The 25,441-nt window shown below is 40.6% G+C and overlaps 1 protein-coding gene across 1 annotated transcript in view; it reads right to left on the reverse strand.

Moving 5' to 3' along the window:
- The window catches only part of KIF13A (kinesin family member 13A), a 216,568-nt gene that overhangs the window by 40,701 nt on the left and 150,426 nt on the right, over positions 1 to 25,441 (reverse strand). The window contains 7 exon segments of the mRNA XM_060023590.1: positions 4,526 to 4,692; positions 4,791 to 4,877; positions 13,467 to 13,597; positions 15,163 to 15,297; positions 16,898 to 17,008; positions 19,102 to 19,314; positions 19,688 to 19,799. Of these exon segments, the coding sequence (XP_059879573.1) occupies positions 4,526 to 4,692; positions 4,791 to 4,877; positions 13,467 to 13,597; positions 15,163 to 15,297; positions 16,898 to 17,008; positions 19,102 to 19,314; positions 19,688 to 19,799 (956 nt within the window).

Raw genomic sequence — 25,441 nt, forward strand, 5'->3', positions numbered from 1 at the left:
TCACCAACACACAGGTGGGTGAACAGGTATTAGAAATGCTAATGGGTCTTGTTGAAAGGGGCCACGACTGTGACGAGTGGTGGCTGTGGTGTAGGCAGGACTCGGTCCTAACGAGCTCATTGGCTATGGCAGGACATTAGCTTGGTAACAACCAATGGCCTGGATGTAATGGAGAAAGATTAAGGAAGGCACTGACCACATGCACAAAAGAGAAAGTCATGCTGTCTCTAGGGAAACAGTATGTTAGATAATCTGGATGGTAAACAAAGAAATCACCATAATGGTAAATATTTCCCTGAAGTACATGGGACCTAGGAGATGTGTTCGTATTCTCAGACTAGCCTGAGACTCACACACTTGCTTATTATTCAGTGCTGCTCGTGTCATATTTCTATAAATTGACTCTCATTTTAATTTCCAGGATAAGAGAAGGAAATGAAGAGGAATTTTTACATCACCTCATGATAGCTATTGACTGACTTTACCAGAAGACCCTACCAATTTGTGAAATCAGCAGGTAAATTTTAGTAGTTTTCTATATGAGAAGAGGAAAAGAAAATAGCATGTTAGCTTTAAAAACAGGGTTAAATAATACAAAACAGAGTAGAAAGTACTTTTAAAAAATCACTAGATACACAGAGTATAGGTGAGTTGTTTTAAGAAAAATGACAACCACAGCAGCAATAATAATTCTACTGGCTGCTGGCTATATCTCAGGTAGAGGCACTATACGCTTTGCATGCATCATCTCATGAAAACCTTGCAACAAACTTAAGGGTGGATGGCGTTTCCATTTCAAAGACTCAGAAAGGTTAAGTAGCTGACCTAAGATTGCACAACTAATAAGCAACAGAACTGGGTTCTGAACTCAGATCAGAGCTAATTGTCTGGGGTAGGAAATAAACTTAGTAATAAACTGTACTCTTACCTCCAATGTTTTCCTCAGAATTAGTACTCTGTTAAAGAGTAGATTTAAAAAAAAAATACTGTTCTTTGCTGATATAAAATTCTCAAATTCATTATTTTTTCAAAGCTGAATACTTTTCTTCATAGAGTCCTGACACAGAGTCCCTGAAATATGTTAACCTGAAAGGCCAATGGAAAATGGACTCCTAAAAAAAAACCCTTTTACACAAAGGCAGACCATGGGTGGGTAAGACTTTTTCCACAGAGGGAAAACTGACATACTCCAAAGGATTAGAACTTCTAACGTAGCCCTAGAACTTCTGGGGGGGAAAAAAAGAATAATATGGTGATCTTTTTTGAGGGAGTTTAAAGAAATCTTACACGTAAGGGCTAGAGAAGAAAAGTTCTCTTGGAATTAAAAAATATACGTATTTCTCAAACAGTATACATATATTTTTTCTCTATTTAGGCTCTAGGTTTCAAAAAGAAAGGACAGGGTCCTCACCAACCATTTTTAGGGCCCTAACTGAGTGTTTATGAATCTTTTCCAGAGAGAGAAAACTGGGAAACACACCAATTTTTTTATAACATCATATCCTAGGGTTTTTGCTAAAGGACACTGAATAAGATGTTTAATTCTTATTTCTACTTGTTGGTCAGTGGTAAGTAGAAACACACATGACCCCAGATGGCTGAGGCAGGGGGTTCCATGCCAATGCAGAGGTGATGTGACTGAGGCCTTTTTAAACTGCTTTAGCAGCTGCCACGACACAGCAACCCTACTACTCACCAGGCTTTCTCAGTGGCCACAAATCAACATGCAGATAGGCAAGAGAGAGCAACTCAAAGCATCCCTCCCCAAGCCTGCCACAGACCAGCCCGGGAAGCCTTGCCTGGAGACTCTGGGCCTGGCTATGCTACACACAAACCTGGTAGAGGTACAGGGACTGAGGTTTCCTTTTCTCCTCTGATCCCAACACAAGTCTGGAAACACTCTTCTCTTAGACATATTTGATAACATTTTCTTTTGGAATTAATTAACCTCTTTTAAGCCTTTATCACTATACAACATATTCTTAAAAAGGTCATCCTAATCAGCACGTCACTCTGACTCTATGATATGTCATAGGACAGAAGCCGAAGATGATCTGGTCTGTTCCCAAACAACCAATCCACTTTACGAGAGAATGTTAACAGTTTCCTTTTTCTCCCTATCTTCTTTCTTCCTCTTGTATGAACTGTTTTAAAACTCAGTAAGCCTAGAGCCTCAGGCCAAGAAACCAAAGAGGTAAGTGTTTTAGGACGAGAGAAAGGACCCCCTTTCTTTTGGGCATAGTATCCTCTCTTCTTCCTTAGTTTATTCTCTGCCTGGTATGTAACTACGCAATGAGCTCAAACTTCCTTATCTGTCCCGAGAATGGAAAAGAGAGAGGGTAATGGTGTAGAGGTTGAAGGGAATTTACGTGACCCACAGAATTAGAATTAATTCATATCAAGATGCCCAAGGCACTAAATCAAAGGAAAGTAGATCCTTTGGGGGAAAAAGAGAACCTTTTAATCCCAGATGGAATAAGCTCTATGACCCTTCACCAGCCCCTTAATTGCTCTTTACTTTAGAGCTGCCATTGACTCTGTGAAAACAGTTAAATGTCTGATTCCTATTCTGAAGCCTCAGGAAGAACATATTATGGTCTACAGATACTAGGTTTGCTTTTATTCTTAATTCAAATGAATTGGGAGGCTTCCCTGGTGGCGCAGTGGTTAAGAGTCCGCCTGCTGATGCAGGGGACACGGGTTCGTGCCCCGGTCCGGGAAGATCCCACATGCCGTGGAGCAGCTGGGCCCGTGAGCCATGGTTGCTGAGCCTGCGTGTCCGGAGCCTGTGCTCCGCAACGGGAGAGGCCACAGCAGTGAGAGGCCCGCGTACCGCAAAAAAAAAAAAAAAAAAGAATTGGGTTTCAGATCATTATTTATTCTAGAGATTTGAAAATCCGTTATTCTAGTCTATTACTGGGATAATGCAGGTGACTATTTACCCAGAAGTACTACGTCCTGAACTGCTGTGCTGTCAACAGAAATAATAGTCGTTAGTATGAGGAGCAATAATACTAGTGACACTTTTGTGCTGTTGGATACACGGGGAAAAGAACAGCCACTGGATTTTAACCACTGGAAGGCAATGGAGTTGGGACATGGGGAGGAAAGGGTCATAATTGCAAAGGGAGCATCCCTCCATCAAGAATTCAGGGCACCTCAGACAGAAAAGGCCAGGCAGAAAACTTCAGCTTCTTCCCCCTCATGTTAGTTAGATCTGGCCAAAGCATGTAGCACAAGCACTGACGAGCAGCACTGCTAAACACCAGCCAAGCTCCCTCATGCTAAAGCCAATCAGTTAACCTTCATCCCAGCGTTTGTGGAGGAGCTCCGTCTGAAACCACATGAGAGGGAAGAGAATCTTCAAATAGGACCACCAAGGGGATGACCACCAGGCAGACAGGCTCATGACTGGGAAGCCACCTAGCAGTAGAGGTGAAGGGCGTGAACTCTGTCCGGCCACCAGCATTTCAGCATCATAACAGAGCACATCTGTGTGCCCCACAGCGGAGCTCCATTTAGCAGTGGGATTGAGTAAAGCATAAGGATGGGGAAACATTACTTTTAAATGGATAAAATCAACACTGGAGAGCAAGGCCTGATCTGGAACACAAACGGATACTCATGTTAACACCATGAGCCAGACCACTGATGATGAACTGCTGTGGCCAAGAAAGCTTGGAGAAATTAACAAATGAGTATTTGGTGAGCGCTAAATACTCACTGGTTATTGAGGGGGGGGTCACAGATATATAAATATTTATATAAATATATTTTTATATATATAAATATTTAGATATATGTTAAGACGGTAGCAATTGGAGAAAATTAGAAATCTGTGATGTGGGATGATACACGATTAAATGGATACCACCTGGACATGCCACAGAGTTAGAGCACAGAGATGTCTAGAATTCTGTAACCTCATCTGAAGAAATCATCTCTCTTCTGATGGGCATTCCTCCACCTGGAGTTTGGAGCTGCACCCTCCTGTCACACCCTGCATCCACGTGGGCTTTCAAAAAATCACTCCCAGGAGAGACCTGTTGCTCAGCCATGTTATTAAATGACCCATTAATGTGATTCTGATGTCTGAGCATCACTCTGGAATATCTGTCGAGATTCCTCCCAACTTGGTAAGCAAGTAACAGAGTGGGATGAAGTTTGAGTTCCAACTGTGGTCTTCCCTGTGCTGTGCTGTCAAAAGCCCCAGTAGCTAATGTTAATCCCTAATCTTAATGATGTTCTTTTTCGTTGTTATTCTATACTCTTCAGAGTAATACATTACACTTGTTTTTCCATCTGGCCTTTTCTTCATACTTCATTTTTATAATTAAAAAGAGGGGACTTTGAAGCTAAAAATCCAGAGACAGAGATAAATAAAAAGGTCAAAATCTTTATTCCTGCAACAGAATCCCCAACTTGATACACCAGAGATCAGACTGACAATTCTCTAGCCATGCTCAAATTCTCCTCAGATTTATTCAAAGAGTAGAGTAAGAAAGTAAATGCCTAAGGGTCTTACCATTACTATTCAGCGTTTTCATGATAACTTCCATCTGTGCAAATTCATAGTTATAGTCTGGTTCCGAGGAAGCCTCACTGGCTGCATCCAGGTCATGCTCTGGGGGGCCCGTTTCTTTTTCAAAGTCTTTCAACCAATCTCGCCGTTTCCTCTTAGGTAAATTAATTCTGTGGGGTTTTTCACCATTAGAGAAAATCAACGTGTTTTACACTCAGATAAGAGAAAAGGTGTATGAGTGAACATACTAGTGAACACAAGCTGTTACCTGAAGAAGTGGTTATTTCCCCACAGGATTCTGTCCCCGTGCCACAGCTGGGTGGTGCTGCACACGAGGGTGCCGTTTACACAGGACCTGAAGGAACACCAGGGGGGCTACATCAGCTGGATGGTAAAGAGCAATAAACCTAGACCCAGGAGCCAAAGAGATAACTGGGGGAACTTTCTCTTAATAGGTATATTCGACTAATACCTAAAGAAGGAATAACAGAATTGTAAACACTATCAAAATACACGATCCAGGCAAAAATGATCAAGGGATGCTGATATCCCTCAAAGACAGACAACTGGACATGATGTGCTCCTGACGGAGATGGGCAACAATGCCTATGGAACATTCTTGTCCATATTTGAGTTGAACCTGATCAAGCCTCTATATCTAAAACCAATTTAGGAAATAGAGAGGGCAGTGGAAGATGTTAAATGACGCCATGGGATGCAATGAGCAAAATGCTGACTATGGGAAGCAACTAGGTGTCTGCAGCAAATAAAATGCAAGGAAAAAAAAGTGGGGGAGCAAAGGAGGGGGACCCATGGGCTAAAAGAGTCCCAAGGGACATAACAATCAATGACAATGGTTAAATCTTATTTGGAGCCTGATTTCACGAAACAACTGAAAAAGAACCTTTATAAGACAACTAGGGAATTTGAACACCGCCTCAGTGTATGATTAGTAAGGAATTATTGTTTATTATTTTAGGTGCGATGGTACGGAAGCTGTGTTTAAGGATACTGGTCTTTTAGAGATACAAGTGGAGATATTTATGGATGCAAAGTTACAATATCTGGAATATGTTTAAAATAACCCAGAGGGGAGGGAGGAGGTGATGTGGAGAACATACAAATAAAAGATAAAACTGTCTAAGAGCTGTCATTTTTGAAGCTGGATGATGGCTGTACAGAGGCTTGTTATACCATTCTTTCTACTCTTCTGTTTGAAATTTCCCATAATAAAAACTCAGGGAAAACATAAAAAGAATACCAGGTTTAAATCCTAAACAGCTACCAACCAAATGGTAAAATCAATCAAGGGGAGGGAGGTGAGGGGATGGGTGAAAAAGTTTAAGAGGGATTAAGAGGTACAAACTCCCAGTTATAGTGACATATAGTAACTACAGTGGTGACCATTATGTAATATCAATATGCTGTATACCTGAAACTAATATAATACTGTAAGTCAGTTACACTTCAATAAAAACAAACAATTAGAGGTGGGGAAGAAAATTCTGATAGTCTTTGTTATACTGTATATATTATACCATAATGATGTACATTGTGTCTGTGGGTTTATGTTGGTCTATGTATCCTGGACTTGCCTGAAACAAATCTTGAAGAAGCAACTGTCCAGCGGACGTTTGCAGGTGGTCTTTCAACAGTGCAGCTTTCCTCACATTGTAACTTTGCTACAGCTTACTGGATATCAAGGGGCTGTGAAGTCAGTAGCCTAAATAAGTCACTATAAAAGATTTTGTAGGATTTGCTGCTTATTAGAAGATCTCAACAATCGACCCTTTGATACAGTTAAAGCACTGTCACTGTGAGTTTTTTTAGGGGGAAAGGAAAAGTCCTCCAGAAATTTTAGCATGCACAATTTTAGTCTTCTCATAAATGTTTCCTTTACCTAAAAAAGAGATTTTGCTGGCATTTAAAAACAATACTCCCTAACATCATACAGAAAAATAAAGTCAAAATGGATTAAAGGCCTAAATGTCAGGCCAGACACTATAAAACTCTTAGAGGAAAACACAGGCAGGACACTCTATGACATAAATCACAGCAAGATCCTTTCTGACCCACCTCCTAGAGAAATGGAAATAAAAACAAAAATCAACAAATGGGACCTAATGAAACTTAAAAGCTTTTGCACAGCAAAGGAAACCATAAACAAGACGAAAAGACAACCCTCAGAATGGGAGAAAATATTTGCAAATGAAGCAACTGACAAGGGATTAATTCCAAAATTTACAAGCAGCTCAGGCAGCTCATAACAAAAAAACAAACAACCCAATTCAAAAATGGGCAGAAGACCTAAATAGACATTTCTCCAAAGAAGATATACAGATTGCCAACAAACACATGAAAGAAGGCTCCATATCATTAATCATTAGAGAAATGCAAATCAAAACCACAATGAGGTATCATCTCACACCAGTCAGAATGGCCATCATCAGAAAATCTACAAACAATAAATGCTGGAGAGGGTGTGGAGAAAAGGGAACCCTCTTACACTGTTGGTGGGAATGTAAAGTGATGCAGCCAGTATGGAGGTTCCTTAAAAAACTAAAAATAGAATGACCATAGGACCCAGCAATCCTACTACTGGGCATATACCCTGAGAAAACCATAATTCAAAGAGTCATGTACCACAATGTTCACTGCAGCTCTATTTACAATAGCCCAGAGATGGAAACAACCTAAGTGTCCACTGACAGATGAATGGATAAAGAAGATGTGGCACATATATACAATGGAATATTACTCAGCGATAAAAAGAAACGAAATTGAGTTATTTGTAGTGAGATGGATGGACCTAGAGACTGTCATACAGAGTGAAGTAAGTCAGAAAGAGAAAAACAAATACCACATGCTAACACATATATATGGAATCTAAAAAAAAATGCTTCTGAAGAACCTAGGGGCAGGACAGGAATAAAGACGCAGACATAGAGAATGGACTTGAGGACACGTGGAGGGGGAAGGGTAAACTGGGAAGAAGTGAGAGAGTGGCATGGACATATATACACTACCAAACGTAAAATAGATAGCTAGTGGGAAGCAGCCGCATAGCACAGGGAGATCAGCTTCGTGCTTTGTGTCCACCTACAGGGGTGGGATAAGGAGGGTGGGAGGGAGATGCAAGAGGGAGGAGATATGGGGATATATGTATACGTATAGCTGATTCACTTTTTGTACAGCAGAAACTAACACACCAGTGTAAAGCAAATATATTCCAATAAAGATGTTAAAAAAAATTTTTAAATAAAAACAAAACAATAAAAGCAAAACAACACATTAGGGGGATAGTTAATCAATTAATTAAAGTTTAATTTGCTATAAGGGCTGTCAAGTGAAGTTTGATGGAGAAAAATAATGAGTATCATTTTGAGTTTTAATTTTCCCGTAAGTTACTTTTCTCATATACTCTCATTATCTGGCTCCTAATCTTTAGGGGGACTTTTAAGCTCAAAGTTATGGAATAAGGAAAATTCACAGATGAAAATAATCACTCTTCTGTAGTAATATTTCAAGTCTGGTGGCTAAGTTATTATTGATAAAAAATACCCTGGAAATACCATCTTAAATGTTTTTAATCTGTCGTACACAAACACGGTAAAGCTTTGGTGTGTATGTTTTACACTAACATGCTCCCTTTATTCTTCAAAATGACTCTCAACATTGTGACTCAAGTTTCAAAAGTCTGTTTCCCATTTATTTGGAAATATGAACTGATTTATTCATCTGCAAAAATGGAAAATGAGATCAGAATATATATGTATATGTACATCTATTGTGAAAATTAATAAAAGGAAACCTCAACTAAAGTTGGAGTCAAGAGGCCTGAAAAGGGAACTCTCATACCCCAACACTCATCGTCAATTATCCCAAAAAGGAAGATGTCAGTTACCCCAACAGGAAGAGACCTACCTTGCACCCCCAACAGGACGTGCAACTACTTTACTACCCCAGCAGGAGGAAGGAAGACTTCCTCTGTGCCCAGCAACAAGCCCAGCCAATTAAAAAACACCACAGCTCAGTTAATGAGAAACTGTTGTCACCTTTTACTTTCCTCCAATGAACTTTCATTTTTGTTCCCTGCTGATGACTTCCTTTCCTTGTCCCACCTTCCCTACTATAAAAGCCTTCCATGTTGTGTAACCCCTGATGAGATGCTGCCCAATTCACAAATCATTTAATACAATTACATCTTGAAATTTACTCAAAATTTGTTTGTTAACACTATACATATATAAATATGTACATACATACATACTTTTGCCAAAAAGATGAGTTTTTAAAAAAAGTTTTATAGAATACTTATCTCTTCTACCTAAAACACAGACATTCAATAGTCAGTTTTTTTTTGTTTTTGTTTTCATTTTGGATGATCTGTCCATTGGTGTAAGTGAGGTGTTAAAGTCCCCCACTATTATTGTGTTACTGTTGATTTCCTCTTTATAGCTGTTAGCAGTTGCCTTATGTATTGAGGTGCTCCTATGTTGGGTGCATATATATTTATAATTGTTATATCTTCTTCTTGGATTGATCCCTTGATCATTATGTAGTTCCTTCCTTGTCTCTTGTAACATTCTTTATTTTAAAGTCTATTTTATCCGATATGAGTATTTCTACTCCAGCTTTCTTTTGATTTCCATTTGCATGGAATATCTTTTTCCATCCCCTCACTTTCAGTGTGTATGTGTCCTCAGGTCTGAAGTGGGTCTCTTGTAGACAGCATATAGATGGGTCTTGTTTTTGTATCCATTCAGCAAGCCTCTGTCTTTTGGTTGGAGCATTTAATCCATTTAAGGTAATTATCAATATATATGTTCCCATGACCATTTTCTTAATTGTTTTGGGTTTGTTTTTGTAGGTCCTTTTCTTCTCTTGTGTTTCCCACTTAGAGAACTTCCTTTAGCATTTGCTGTAGAGCTGGTTTGGTGGTGCTGAATTCTCTTAGCTTTTGCTTGTCTGTAAAGCTTTTGATTTCTCCATTGAATCTGAATGAGATCCTTGCTGGGTAGAGTAATCTTGGTTGTAGGTTCTTCCCTTTCATCACTTTAAGTATATCATGCCACTCCCTTCTGGCTTGTAGAGTTTCTGCTGAGAAATCAGCTGTTAACCTTATGGGAGTTCCCTTGTATGTTATTTGTCAGTTTCCCCTTGCTGCTTTCAATAATTTTTCTTTGTCTTTAATTTTTGCCAATTTGATTACTATGTGTCTTGGCACGTTTCTCCTTGGGTTTATCCTGTATGGGACTTGCTGCGCCTCCTGGACTTGGGTGGCTATTTCCTTTCCCATGTTAGGGAAGTTTTCGACTATAATCTCTTCAAATATTTTCTCGGGTCCTTTCTCTCTCTCTCTTCTCCTTCTGGGACCCCCTATAATGTGAATGTTGTTGCATTTAATATCGTCCCACAGGTCTCTTAGGCTGTCTTCATTTCTTTTCATTCTCTTTTCTTTATTCTGTTCCACAGCAGTGAATTCCACCATTCTGTCTTCCAGGTCACTTATCCGTTCTTCTGCCTCAGTTATTCTGCTATTGATTCCTTCTAGTGTAGTTTTCATTTCAGTTATTGTATTGTTCATCTCTGTTTGTTTGTTCTTTAATTCTTCTAGGTCTTTGTTAAACATTTCTTGCATCTTCTCGATCTTTGCCTCCATTCTTTTTCCGAGGTCCTGGATCATCTTCACTATCATTATTCTGAATTCTTTTTCTGGAAGGTTGCCTATCTCCACTTCATTTAGTTGTTTTTCTGGGGTTTTATCTTGTTCCTTGATCTGGTTCATAGCCCTCTGCCTTTTCATCTTGTCTATCTTTCTGTGAAAGTGGTTTTTGTTCCATAGGCTGCAGGATTGTAGTTCTTCTTGCTTCTGCTATCTGCCCTCTCAAGAGTCAGTTTTTAAGAAATATATTTCCCCATTGTTTATTAAGGCATCTAAAAAGCCCTCTGGAAATTCTAGGAAAAGCAGTATGATCAAGAGTAGAAATGTGTCACTCAGTGTCCTTTATTATTTTAAACTCTGAATTATAATTTTAAAAATTCAGTTCCTCATTCTCACTGGCCATATGTTAATTCTCAAGAACACTATCTCAATAGTGGCTACCAAAATGGTCTTAGCAGATATAGAACTTTTCCACTATCTCAGAAAGTTCTATTGAGCAGCGTTATTCTAAAATGAAACTAAAAATAATTCCAGAGCAAATCAGAGAGAAATGTAATAAGCTTCATCTCTCTTACTTACTGATTACTTTTGTGATCATCTGTATCTTTAGAGGACCCCTATCTAGGTGCTTACACACACACACACACACACACACCTGAACATACATATGAACATATCACTTTGCCGTTTATAGTACACTCTTATTACAATAATATAAAAAAGAAAAAGTTATGGAAACTGCCTGGTTTGGTAACATACCCAAGCCAAGAAATTAGCATTAAAAAGTCATTTCTACTTGAACACATGCCTGGGGTACTTGGAAGAAGCAAATATAAAATCTCTTTGCAGGAATTTATGTAGCCTCACTCAAGCCACAAGACTCCTACAGATAAACCGCTGAAGAGGAGCACATCTAAAAAATCATGAACTGCTTTAGGAAGCAAAGTTATCAGCAGATACAACAAATAGTTGGATTGAAGCCCCAGCAACTTCAGAGAACAGAATTTCCAAATAAAGGCAATAAAATAAGTAAAAATAAAATTATTAAAGCATACAATGGAGTAAAAACAAGCCTCTACCAACAGAGACCAGGCATGTCTAAAAAAGGACTTCCTAAACTTCTACAAATGAAAAACAGAGACACTGAAATTAAAACTCAGTAGAATGTGGTTAAGCAGCAGGTAAATCATGACAAGAGAGAACTGGTGGACTTGAGGACAGATCTGAGGAAATACTGACTATCCCTTCACGCCATGCCCCTCTTTTGCTGTGTCTCCAATCCCATTTCGATCTGCACAACCAAGATTCGGCCTGCTTCCTCACCTCCTATTCTTTTTTCTTTGCATTTTTTCCTTCCATACCCACAACTGCATGGTACTTAAACATTCCATGGTTGTCAATGTCTTCCTAACTGCTATGTCCGATAGAAGCTCTTTAGCTTCTACTTTGACCTCTTTCTTAAATATTCTCTTCCCTTAGATTCCATCACTGTATCCTGCTGTTGCCTCTGTGCCTCTCTGACTCCCTTGTCTCACCCTACTTCATGGTTTATCTTCAGACCATCCCATAAACATTGGTTTAACCCTTCCACTATTCACTCTAGACCCACTTTCAAGCCAGGCAACACTGATTATGCCCAGTCTGTATCTTTAGGGTAGTTTTCCTGCCCTAAATCCAATGTGCAACTGGAAATATTCACATTGATATCCCAAGGACACCTCAAACTCAAAGTATTCCAAAGTGAACTCATTACCACTCATTGCTTATCATCCTCCAAACCTGTTCTTCCTCTTGTATTTCTTATTTTGATTTAGTAGTGCCACTGTTTATCTCGTCTCCTAAGACAGAAATCTAATATTGCTCACTTCTTTTCTTTTACTGAGTTCCCATCCTGTCCCCAAGCACATCGCTTAAACGTCGCTGACTCTCAAGTAATTCTGAAATACATTTTGTTCTTCACTTCTTTTGCTACTGCTGTGTTCCCACAACAATATCGTAATAATATCCTAACAGTTCTCCCTACCTCCAGTCCTTCAAACCCCACACACTTTTATAGTTATCAGATTTGCAGGTCATAAAGATCACTTTAGAAGGAGCACTTATTTTCCTGTATAATAACAATTGTTTCTATATATTCTCCTCCACCAGGCTTTGAGTTACTATACTTGGGCATTCCCAGTACAGAGCCTAGAGGAAGTATACTGAATGAATGAACCACTGCCCTGAGGTTATAGGAAAGGAGGAGATTGGACAGGGTGGGGAAGGACGAAAAGTAGGATAAAAAGACATGGAAGTAAAATCAGGTATGAGGAAATCTACCGAATAAAATCATTTTCAGATGTAGTGTTAAAAGAGAATATGATCAAATTATCATGCTGTGTGTGTGTGTGTGTGTGTGTGTGTGTGTGTGTGTGTGTGTGTATACACACATAATTCTGTCAATTTAAAAAAAAGTATGTAAAAATAATCCAGAGCTTCTAATAGGGGGATACAGCATGAAGCTAAAATCTATTTGAACTTGGAATAAGTAAAAATTAAGGAATGGTATCATTTCACCATTAAATATCTTAACAATCTATCACTATAACAGAAGGCCTACAAAATTCATGAATCATGTATGCTACTATTGCTAGTCTCCGTTTTTCATCACTTAGAAATGTATATGGGTGATATTAACAGAATAATTTGAAATGAATATAGTTTTCTTCATAAAAATGTGTGTTCTGAATCATGTGAGTTAAGGAATACTGTTTTAGGACTTCATTTTACACGTGATTATAAAATAATTCAAGACATCATTTAGTAGAAATTAAAAAGTAAATATATTATCCTGTCAATTCTCAAATTTTTACGTATTATAGCCTAGTTTAGGAATTTTTCATATAATGGAGTTATCTGATTAACTGCTTTTCATACAATGCATTACACTCGGTAATAACAAATAACTTTATTCAATAGTTATGTGTGTCAGGCACTGAGCCAAGTGATTTATATGTTTTGTCTACTATTAGCCTCATTTATCATATGAGGGAATTGCAGATTAGATAAAAGAAGTATCTTATCTGAGATCACCCAGCCCTCAAGGCAGAATCAGCCACCCTGAAGCTGGTGCTCGAAATCTTGCTTACACAGCTCTCTACAAGCAGAAAGCAAAAGCCAGTGTAGCCTTAACTCTGATATAACTAAGCAAACAGACAGAAAGGGTCAGTCTACTCCTAAAAACAAGGCACTTGAGCTATGTTAAGGAGCTGCTCCTTACCTTTAAGGGACATTTCTTACCTTGCATTTTCTTTTGGAGTGAGGGTGACCTCTCCATCAGAAGCAATATCAATCTCACAGTGCTCAGGCTGAATTCCTATCCCAAAGAGCTGGATGTCCTGAGAGGTATCTGCACCTACCCTGGTATGGTCCTGGCAACAGATCATTAAAGAAAGAAAAACCTACCCTTACAAGTAACTCAGCAAAAGTTCATCACAATCAGTTCGAATAACCCAACAGCACATGCATGACAACATTAGATGAATCAGATGGAAAATGTGAGATCTGGCGCACTGTAGGTCAAAAGCTTACCTTAATACACTAAATGTAAAGTATGATTAAACATTATAAAGAAAAAAAACCAAACCCTGATCAACAGTGATTAGCTATTATTTTAGAACGTAAAGAAGTCAGACTTGATAGCAGAATACCTTGCGCTCCGGTTTTAACTTGACGACTTACTGTCTATGTAACCGTGGGCAAGGCATTTCACTCTCTGAGCCTCAGTTTCTTTTTTCTTTTTTTTTGCAGAACCAGAACAATATTATTAATATGATCTAATGAGCAGGATTCTTTCTCAAGGATCACCTGACTTACCGGTGAAAGTGCTTTGAAAACAGCTCTATAAATTCAAGAATCATTGAAAATAGTTTCATGGAAAGTCATATTTTCAAATATGTAACTTTTAAAGTGATTTAAAAAATAGCTGAGTTTCTAATACCAAATTACAGAGTACTGAAGCCTGTGGATTATACAATGTACAGATTAGCATGATTTTTAAGTCCCTCAAACCTCAGACATGTGAGGACTGTGACCCTTGGTGACTCTGCCCACTGCTCATCCTCTTTGTTTGTTCTATTGCTCTAAAAACCATGCAGTCACTGTGATAATAATACTTCCCTATTCAACAGAGAAACTGAAAGAGACTTGGTCTTTCAAAACTAAGATTTCAGAAACAATTCCTTACCCCTTCATCATTTCCTAAATGAATAGATCTTAAGTCCATTAGTGGACTCTCAGTAAGTCAGGGGCTATTTGTGCCATATTTGTTTCTGGAAAAAGTAGAATCAAAAGGATGACAGAAGCCTGAGGTTCCTGTCTTCACTTCTAGCTTATTCTCCACTGCCTTCTGTATATTCACGAGGCAGCTCAGAATCCTTAACGAAGCAGTCTGAGAACTGCTGCACTGAGCCCTGCAGCCTGGTCAGTGGCAGTACCCTGAGGCCGAAGCCCCGAACCCAAAAGGCCACGCCCATCTCCACACCTGAAGGTGATCATAGGACCAAGAGTTATGTCCTGAGCACACAGGCTTGGGAGGGATGGAGATGGAAGAACCCTAGCTGTCTAATCTTCCACAAGAGTCTGCTTTAGGCTAGTGATGATCTCGAGATCTCCTTAGAATTACTCAGAAGCATAATGGTGACTCTCCAGAGCCTCTCAGAATCCTGTCACCACAGCCAGGGATCACTGCGACACCTTCCATTGCTCACTTGTGCCCCTCTGATGGAAATCAGCCCAACTGCACAGCCCCAGTACAATGCAATAGAGCTGGTTTTCACTCCTAACGGTAACTTGACTGAACTACCAATCCTCTTACTTTTAATGAGAGCTAAGCTGGATACAAAAAGCAAAATCATGGGGACAGGCACCCAGACTCAAGTGGGAATCGTACGTGACGGAATCGGGATTGCAACTATCTATTAACATACTCTCTTACCTTTAAATAATAAACCAGAAGTTCGTTGAGAGCAGGGTCTGCATTCAGGTTGACTAGGTAGCACTTGTCATCCCCCACCTTGATACCAGATGTCTCCAGGGAAATCCCCATACTTTCAAGTTGTCGTTGCCTCTCCTGTGCACAGACACAGACAAAAGCAGGGAAGCTCTATTTGTTGCTCTAGTCGTGAGATGTATCCGTGGAAAGCTTAAGGCACTATTTCTGGGGACAAGGCCAGTGAAATTACACATTCTAATCAGCTCAACCAAGTTTAGTGAGATCCTAAAACGCATGACTTCTTGTGTCAGTGTTTTAGGGGCACCAAGGATGAACCAGGCACCATCCTGCCCTTAAGGGCTTCCTGTCCAGTGAAGGTGATAAGACCACACAACTAGAAGTAAAAGAGGAGAGCCCTGTGCCATTGGAGAGGAACAATGTGCTGCGGGGCTTCAAAGGAGGGAAATCATGATGGGTTAAGAGTCCAGTAAAGGCTTCAGGAAGAGAATGCATTTGAGATGGTTCTTGAAGCACAAGAAGAATTTCAGTAGGAAGAAATGGGAGAGCAGCAAGATAAGGGCAGAGTGTTCTAGGGGAAGGGCAGAGGAAAGCACAGTAAAGACTCTGGGCGCACTGGATGATTTCAGGTGGGAAAGTCAATGTGGGAAAGTAGTGGGAGATGGGGCTGGAAGAGCAGGCTGGGTCCCTTTTGCAGAGGGCCTCAAATTCATTCAAGTTATTCAAGACATATTTATGTGTTAGGTACAGATCTAGGGCTGAGCATATAAAAGCAAACAAAACAAAGCTACTCCTTTCATGAAAACTTATATTCTAATGGAAGGAGAGAGACCATGACAAAACAGACAAGTAAAATACAGAACTTCCAAAGGTGATATGGGCTATGAAGAAAAATAAAGCAATGTAGGAGTTATAGAAAGTTAGGTATATGTTTGTGATATCTACAAGACATATAAGCAGCAGGCTGGACTAGGTTCCAGTTACTGATTTCAAGCCACCTGATTGGGATGGTCCAATACTTACAAGTGGTCAATGAGATTAAACTGTTCATGAAATGTACAGTGTAGAGGTTCATCTCTCTCATACACACACACTCACACGATTAGTCCTTGCTTTTTATTTTCTCAAGTAAAGTTCATAACAGCATTTGCTAACAAGCTGAAGAATCAAGCACACTGAAAAAACTACTGATATGCTGCATGTTGTAAATTCTCTGCCAATCAGGTAGCTGCATGCTTTGCCAGGTGATCTAAAACCACAGAACAGGTTTCTGGTTAAATGTGAAAAGCAGAACGTATTAAAGATGTTTCCTGAACCATGCCTGTACAAATTCAGTGCTCTGCAACACTTCTAGCAAATACAGGGACCAAACGGTAGTTAATAAAAAACAATGAAGCCAGTGTCTAAAGAGGATCTTTGCAGGCTCTAGTTCAGTAGAAAGAGGTCCTTAAAGGACGTTTTGAGGATGATAAGTGGCTATACAGAAAAGACAGCAAATGAAAAAGAATCACTATAGCACAGGGAAATATATTCAATATCCTGGAATAAAACACAATGGCAAAGAAAAAATATATATATAAAAAGAATGTCTACATGTGTATAACTGAGTCACTCTGCTGTACAGCAGAGATTGGCACAGAATTGTAAGTCAACTCTACTTCAATTAAAAAATAAAATTTAAAAAAAATCACAATATTTTAGGCCCAAGTTATCAAGCTACCTGTGCAATTTCTTCTGTTTTCCTCAGCTTCTCTTCCCAAGTCACTGTTAGTTCTCTTATCAGCTTTTCAGACTCTTCGAGCTTCTCTTTCAGTTCAGGGGCCTTCATAGCCTTTAAAATGAAAGCAGAGAAATCTGATTTTCTAATTTTTTCCACCCTTGTGTACAAGACAATCCCTTATTGTCCTTCCTAAGCGGTTATCAACTGCCTGTTGGAAGCAATTAAGCCACACACTGTCAGGGGGTTTTAGACCTTTATTAATCAAATGAAGTGAAAGAGTAAATGGCTGCTACTCTTTGAGGGAGAAAGAGAAATTCCAGTGCCCTGAATTAAATTGATACAAATCATCCCAGAGTAATTTTACCCATCGTACTTAAATTTCACATTTAAAGACCTAAAAGATGCTAAAGTTCATCTTCAAAATAGAAAAGTATGAGAACAAATTACTTAAGTAGACTTCTTTTTCAATAAGACAGAGATCAACACACATCACTTATAAACACATTCCAGTTATATTAACCTACCAGGAAAGGTGGCAATTCTTCTCATTTATTTTAAAATTTGAGTCTGGGCCATTTGAACTACTTTTCTTATTGATGGTAATAAACTTAGCATATTTATTACTCACTTGGAAATAGGACTTCTGCTTAAAAAGGCAGTCATTTCCCTCTGTGTTTGCTCAGTGAGAATAATTAAGGGGTCTAAATATAGCTATATGCAACTTAAGAAATTTGGGGGGCCTTTATTTGGCCACCACATATGCTTTTTTGACACCCTATAGTCACATGAGCTCCTGCAGAGTATAACCCTATGACCAAGAAAGATGGCAGAGCTCGGACAGGAAGCTGAAGTGGCAATGATGTGGAGGCCGGCTCAGGATGCTTGAGTCTCACTCTGTTAACAGAGCCTGGGAGTGATATTTAGTGCTGGGTCCAAGGGGACACACATGAAAATTCTACATGAACCTGCTGTGGTTCCTCTGCTCCACCCTTTGGCCAGGCATTGTTCCAGCTACCCGCCCTAGATTACATGGTCACAGTGGAAATGCAGATTCACAGAAAAGAGGGAGGATGGAGGCCATCCACCTACAGACAAATTCCAGAGCTGTTATACTCTCCTCCTAGGATCATGACTCTCATCAAAGTTTATCAGCATTTTGAGTTTTCAGGTGTTCTGCTACCCTTCTTGGCATCGATTTTTAAAAAATTATGTGTGATGTACTCAGTGATGATTATGATGATAATCACAAAAAGAGCAACATTTATCGAGCACTTACCATGGGCAAGTCATTGTGCTAAGTGCTTTCCAGTATCAATGTTGTACTAAGGGTTAGCGAAAAAAAATTAATAAAACACGCCTCTTGCACTTTAGGAGCCCGTGGCCAAGAAGACGAGAAAGACATGTAAACAAATAGTTATAATGCAACTCCGTGATCACCAACAGATGGAATATTCAGATCCCTGGCTTTGACTTCCTTTTCTTTGTGGGGTCAGAAGACAGTGGTATGAAGGAATGTGAACTTAGAAGCCTTAGGTACACATCTGAACCCTGGCATGTGGAAGCATGTGACTGAAGTTAAGGCATTTGACCTTCATCTCAGTCCTGTTACTATTTCAGTGAGACAGTGCCTCTCTGGCAACAGCTATTTGGAAAGGGTTATGGTTATTAAAGTCTGGGTAAAGCCAAGGAAAGATGGTAACAATGCAAAATGATTTTGCTCCCTGTCAGGAACTGATAAAAAAAGATAAAAGGAGATTTCTGAATTTCTCCTAATGCTAACTATTCTTGACCACCTTGTCCTCCACGACTTAATGAGGAGATGATACAGAACTAACTTCTCTGCAAATGGCAAGGCTGCGTGGGAATGTAATCTACAATGTTAATCAAAGCAGCATATTTGGGTCTTAGGATTTCACACTGGAAGAGATCTGGGCTCAAGGGCCACCTGATTGACTGAAGCAAACAGGCAATAGCAGCACCTCTCTTTCAATTGTCTGCTTCCTTGACTGTCAGTTCATGGGACGGAGCCTTGCATTATACGCCTGCGTCTTCACAGTGCATAGCACGGAGAAGATGCCCATCAACTCAGAACTACTGAACCACATGAGGCTACCCGGAAGTGCAAGTGAGCTCGACCTCGCCTCGCCACTCAGACACCACGAGCCGGGGAGCTTGGATCACAGGGAGAACCGGGCTGACCATACCTCAGCCTGCGAGAGTTGCTCTCGCAGTTTCTCCACTTCCTCCCGCAGTTCCCGGATGACTTTTGCGTTGGGATCCTCATTCACAACGGCATGGTTAACGATCCTTTTGGCTCGATCGGCATATCTTAGTGTGGAGAGGGTCTCTTCGTAGTTGTCTGCTGCTGGGCTAATGGTGGCGATCATAGAGGTCTGGCTGTTGCCCCCCAGATTGTCCTGCAAAATATTTCAAATAGCATCTTAGGAAACAAGGCCCATTCCACGCACAACGCATGAGGGAAGCAGCACACATGCACGGATGACCTTCGTGCTAAAGAAAACTCAGTGTGGAAATGGGTTTGTATTTCACAAGTAAGTTTATGACAGATGAAAGTGGTCTCTCTCTATTCACGTCAATGCACAATGCCTGTCAAACAGCATTATTAATGGAAAAAAGGCAACAGGAATGAGTTTTCATCCTGCATGTTTAGGAATCAGGATAACAGTATTGTCAGGAGTTCGTTGTGTAGTATTTTGCACACACTTCTCAGCTGTCACCACTGAAACAGCCAATTTCTAGTTGGAAAAGAACACGAGAACAATGAATTACCTTAAGAAGCCAAGTGAGGACTGAATCGCGATAAGGCACAAATTTGTTTTTACCCTTGCCAGCTGCCTGGTCAGCCAGCGATGAGATAACCAACCCCAAGGTTGTAAGTGATCTGCCAAGAGAAAAATTAAAAAATTAGTTTTATGGAGTATTTATTTAGTTTTCGTAAAATAATAATCCTTCTAGATAATAAGTATAAAATTATAAGTCCCAGGCTTCCCTGGTGGCGCAGTGGTTGAGAGTCCACCTGCCGATGCAGGGGATGCAGGTTCGTGCCCCGGCCCGGGAAGATCCCACATGCCGCGGAGCGGCTGGGCCCGTGAGCCATGGCCGCTGAGCCTGCGCGTCCGGAGCCTCTGCTCCGCAGCGGGAGAGGCCACAACGGTGAGAGGCCCGCGTACCGCAAAAAAATAAAAAATAAAAAAAAATAAAAGTCCCTAAAGCTGATATCATCAAGTCTACATTCATTTGTCAAGAAACTGAAAAAAAGGAAAACAAAAAGTAACCCCATTAATTTAAAAGAATGAATGTAGAATCCCTGTAGAGTCTATTCCGATCAATCACAGAACCTGTGAAACATACATTTCAGAACCTGGAAACATACATTTAAAAGATCGCACTAGAGGGCTTCCCTGGTGGCGCAGTGGTTGAGAGTCCGACTGCCGATGCAGGGGACACGGGTTCGTGTCCCGGTCCGGGAAGATCCCACATGCCGCGGAGCGGCTGGGCCCGTGAGCCGTGGCCGCTGGGCCTGCGCGTCCAGAGCCTGTGCTCCACGACGGGAGAGGACACAGCAGTGAGAGGCCCACGTACCGCAAAAACAAAACAAAACAAAAAGATCGCACTAGAGAATTATAACTTACTTCAAATATTACGTTTAAAGTCTCAACCATTTACTCTTTGAGTCTAACTTGGACCACTCTGGCCTCTGATTTTCCCAGAGTAACAATGTAACTTGCAAAGCACCCTTCCACTACAGTTACAAGGTACATCCTGTTCATCTGCTTAAAGCTGGCAAGCTTATTTCAATGTGGAGTTGCTACAGTTTAACAAAGAACTACCCAAGCAGAATCTTGGAAGCCTTCCCAGGCCTGCTGAATCAGAACCAGTTAAAGGCATCTCCAGGTGATTCACATGCACATTAAATTTTGAGAAGCCCTGGCTGAACAATACCCAAAGTGATACATACATTCAGGTGCCAGGCCTATGAGCCTCAAAAGTGGTCCTGGGACCAGGACCAGCACAACTTGCAGCCTTGTTAGAAATGCACATTCTCAGGCCCCACCACAGACCTACTGAATCAAACATTCATGGTGGGACTCAGGAACCTGAGCTTTCACAAGTCTTCCAGGTGATTCTGATGCAGGTTGAGTTTGAGAACCAGTAGTCTAGGCTAATGAGTGTCCCGTGGTGGTTAATACATGTTCTCTGCACTTGGAGAAAACATCACCATAGAAACAACAGATTTGTGGTATTGAGGGATGAAGGACATCCTTGTATCCTAGTTAAGTACCAATTGCTCTTTTAAAAGAAATCAACTGGATTCCAAGTTTAGCAGCCAGAAAAGAGCAGTCTCAGGACATCTCCCGGGACTGCAAGGAAGGTTACATGATATCATAAAGACAAAACCCTTTGTAAATGATTAAAAAATTGAAAGCTACTACGTATTTATAAAAGACAAGGAAGGACACAAATCAGCATGTGACTAGAGCTTAGCAACTGAAAGACTACATAGCTTTCTTTCTAATGTTAACAATAGATTTCCATTAAATAAGTTGAAAGGAGTAAAAGCGTATTTCCCACCACACAATATAATTCTCCAAAGGTGAGTCACTGGAAAAGTCATTGAAACACAAAGCAATTCCAAGAGGCAAAAATGAGTCAGAATTTTAATAACCAACAGCCATTACTGCCAAGTGACATAAATATGTGTATCATAATTGACAAATTTAAAAGTTAAACAAATCCACCCCAAGAGAAATGAAAACATATGTCCAAACAAAAACTTGTATAACAATTTTCATAGCAGCAATATTCACAACAGCCAAAATGTGGAACCAGCCCAAAGGTCCACCGAAGATGAAGGGAAGAATAAAATGTGGCATGTCCTTGCGAAGGAGTATTATTCAGCCATATGAGAGGAATGAAGTTCTGAAACATGCTACAACATGGATGAACCTTGAAAACTTATAAGAGAAAGAAGACGAACACAAAAAGCCACTGGCCTGGGTTGTATAGTGCCCACTCCCCACCCCCAAATTATGTCCACCGGAACCTTAGATGTGACCTCATTTGGAAATAAGGACCTTGCAGATGTAAATAGTTAAGATGAGATCATACTGGCTTAGGGAGGGCTCTGATCCAATGACTGGTGTACTTAAAATAAAGCCATGAGAAGACACAAAGACACACAGGGGAAAACAACTGGTGCAAATGGAGGCAGAGACTGGAGTGATGCATCCACAAGCCAAGGAGTGCCGGCAACCACTAGAAGGTAGGAGAGAGGCATGGAAGAGGTTTTCCCTCTGAGTCCCCAAGAAGGAACCAACCCTGCTAATCCCTTGATTTTGGACCTCTGGCTTTCAGAACTGTGAGAAAATATAGAACTGTTGTTTTAACCCTTCCAGTTTGTGGTAATCTGTTATAACACTAGGAAACTGATACAGCCATATACTGTTTGATTCCATTTATATATGAAACATCCAGAAGAGGCAAACCTATAGAGATGGCAGTCGTGGTTGCCCGGGGCTGGGGAGGTGGGGGGAAGGGGGAATGATCTGGACACCAGGTTTCTTTTGGGGATGATGAAAATGTTTTAAAATTAGTTTGTGGTAATGGTTATACAGCTCTATGAATATCATAAAGCTACCGAATTGTACACTTTAAAAGAAATTTTAAGAAAAATGGCATGTGATATATATGAAAAAGAGGGAAAAAGGAGTTCAATATAAGGCAAAAACACATTTCTGCTTTAGATATAGAATACTGGGCATTTTTCATATTTTGTTACTATTGAAATGAAATTTTCATTTGGAAGCAACTCTTTGGACTATCCCCAATTTTTCATACCCAAATGCAGCAGATATTACTTTAATTCATACCAACTACAAAGAGCTCAGCGACTCAAGGGTCAGTATCGGCAATTCTGAGGTTAACAGTGGTCCTACAGCTCTATAACTGATTCAGTTAGAGAAGCTTAACACTTGTAGAAGCCATGTTCTTTACCTAACGGTGTGCATACAGTCAAAACAAGAACTTCATCCGAACCTAATATGGTCCTCTTGGAACAAAAAGAAATAAACTGCAGAATGAGTGGGACTCGGTGATGTCGGAGAGGTCACCAGGTTATCCAGTGACGAGGGGTCCATGCCACCCCCCCCTTTCTGGGTTCCCCCCTGCAGTGATCCAAGGGCATCTAGGATGCTAAAAACCATTTGAAAGTTCAACGTCTGAAAGCTGAACACCAGGCTTACATATTTTAATAGGAATTTTATTTCCAGGGACCTTAAAAATATAACAAAATAACAAATTATGGACGCTGCTAGCCCTGCTGTTTCAGCCTGGAGGCAAACAGGCAGCTCATGGGTGTCAGAATGGGGTGGGAGTGTTTTGCCAATTTTAGGGGCTGAAAACATTACTCCAGGAATCATTCTCATTCTAGGAAAGCACCGCTCCTTTCCTGAACCTGCTGGAGGTGGAGACAGTGAGGAAGTTCCTAATGGTTAAATCTCTCACCACGAGTCCTGGGGGGGGGGGGGGGGGGGGTCGGGAGGAGAAGGGGGAGGGGCTGGCTGCGGAGGAAGGAAGACTTAGGCCAGGGGATAACATCTATAAACAGACAGCCAGGGGCTTCCCTGGTGGCGCAGTGGTTGAGAGTCCGCCTGCCGATGCAGGGGACACGGGTTCGTGCGCCGGCCCGCTGAGCCTGCGCGTCCGGAGCCTGTGCTCCGCAACGGGAGAGGCTACAACAGTGAGAGGCCCGCGTACCGCAAAAAAACAAAAAAAGAACAAAAAAAACAGACAGCCAACTATAACAAGGGAGAATTCGGGATCAGAAAGAGAGTAAATAAAACTCAGGAGGATCAAAAATAAAACTCAGGAGGATCAAAATAAAAGTGGCTTGCTGAAAAAAAAATTGTCATTTATATGTATACATACAGCTGATTCACTTCACTGTACAGCAGGAACCAACACAACATTGTAAAGCAACTATACCCCAATTTAAAAAATTGTCATAATTCAACTTTTTTTTTTTTTTGCTTTTCTATACCTTCCTTAAACCTACCTAGTTTCCCTTGAAACTCCAATCACCAGATTCCTTCTCTTAGGAGTAGATATGATGTGATGTGAGTTATCTATAATGTCTAGGATGGATTTCAAATCTATTTTACCTACGTTTCCAGTGATCTTTTTCTAAGATCATAACTGTAGGACTTATTAAACTTTGAGTCAGCCGTGTATGCATTGCTCTTTCTACTTAGACTGTGACCACCGTGGCAGCAGCGACTGCTACGCCTGGCTTACAGAAAGCACGCAGTCAATATTTGCCAAGTTACTACGCTGAGTCTAGAATACAGTGAAGAACAGAAGACGAACCTCTTTCTACAAAGGACTAATTCAAGGCCGGTTTGGGTACACTCTGTGGGTGCTGGCCCAATATCCATTTTCCCCTTTCTTACTTGCTAACGGACACCTGATTTTGCTGGGAAGGATGAACCAAGCTAAAATCTCTACAGAGTCCTCTGCAGCTCGGAGAAGCCATGAAACACAGTTCTGGCCAATGAGATATAGGGAGATATTCCTGGGAGGGGCTTCCGAGCAGGCTATGGTTCTCCTGATAGAAAAGGTACATAGTCAGCTGACAGAAGCCGGTGGTCATTTCCCCATCTTGTCTGGAACACAGATATGGATACAATGCCTGGAATGGTAGAGCTGTCTTGAGGTCATGAGAACCGCATGAACACACACTAAGGTTAGTACATACAGCTGTGTGCCTCATAGCATTTCTGAGGTGCTGGGCCTGCCTCTGACTTCTCGTTAAGCGAGAAAGATGAACTCATCACTTGGTTGTCACTGCAGTGGTTTCTGTTGCTTACAGCATAATGCAATCCTTGGCTTTTACAGAATTAGTCAAAAGATGATGAAGTTAGTGGAACTGAGTTTAGCCCTCTTCCCCAGGAAGTCCCCACTCCTTACAGGAAAGGAGAAATGCAAAGTGGCAATTTATGTGGAAAATTATGGTGAAAGGACAGCACCATCACATGACAGGAGAGGAAAGAAAACAGTTATATCTACAGTATGGGCCTCATTTCCACTCACCACTGTTTTCCAGTGACTAATGCAAATCATTAAACTCAAATGTTCATCTAATGAGTATCATTCCCAATCTCATTTCCATTTCAATTGCTGTGGTGTAATAAAAAAGCATATACGAACATTTCCCCCCCCCCAAAAAAAGTTCTTTTGCACATTTGTTCTGGAGACATTAATATATGGTATACCTAGAATTCTGTCATCAAGTAAGCTCAGGGAATCATGAAGTTATATGGGATTCATGACTACAGGATTTCTGAGCGCTTTTAGCACTGGCAATCTCCCAAGGAAGGCTTTATAAGTAACCTTTCTCAAAATTATTTATCCAGGGGTCTTTTTCTCCCCAGAGCCACTTGAGGAACTAGTATTTCACAAGAATGTTTTGGGAAACACTGAAGTAACAATGGCACATGTCCCAAAAGATGTGGCTACTGCATCCTC

The sequence above is a fragment of the Delphinus delphis genome, chromosome 10, assembly GCF_949987515.2.
Source record: "Delphinus delphis chromosome 10, mDelDel1.2, whole genome shotgun sequence".
NCBI classification, from domain to species: Eukaryota; Metazoa; Chordata; class Mammalia; order Artiodactyla; family Delphinidae; genus Delphinus; species Delphinus delphis.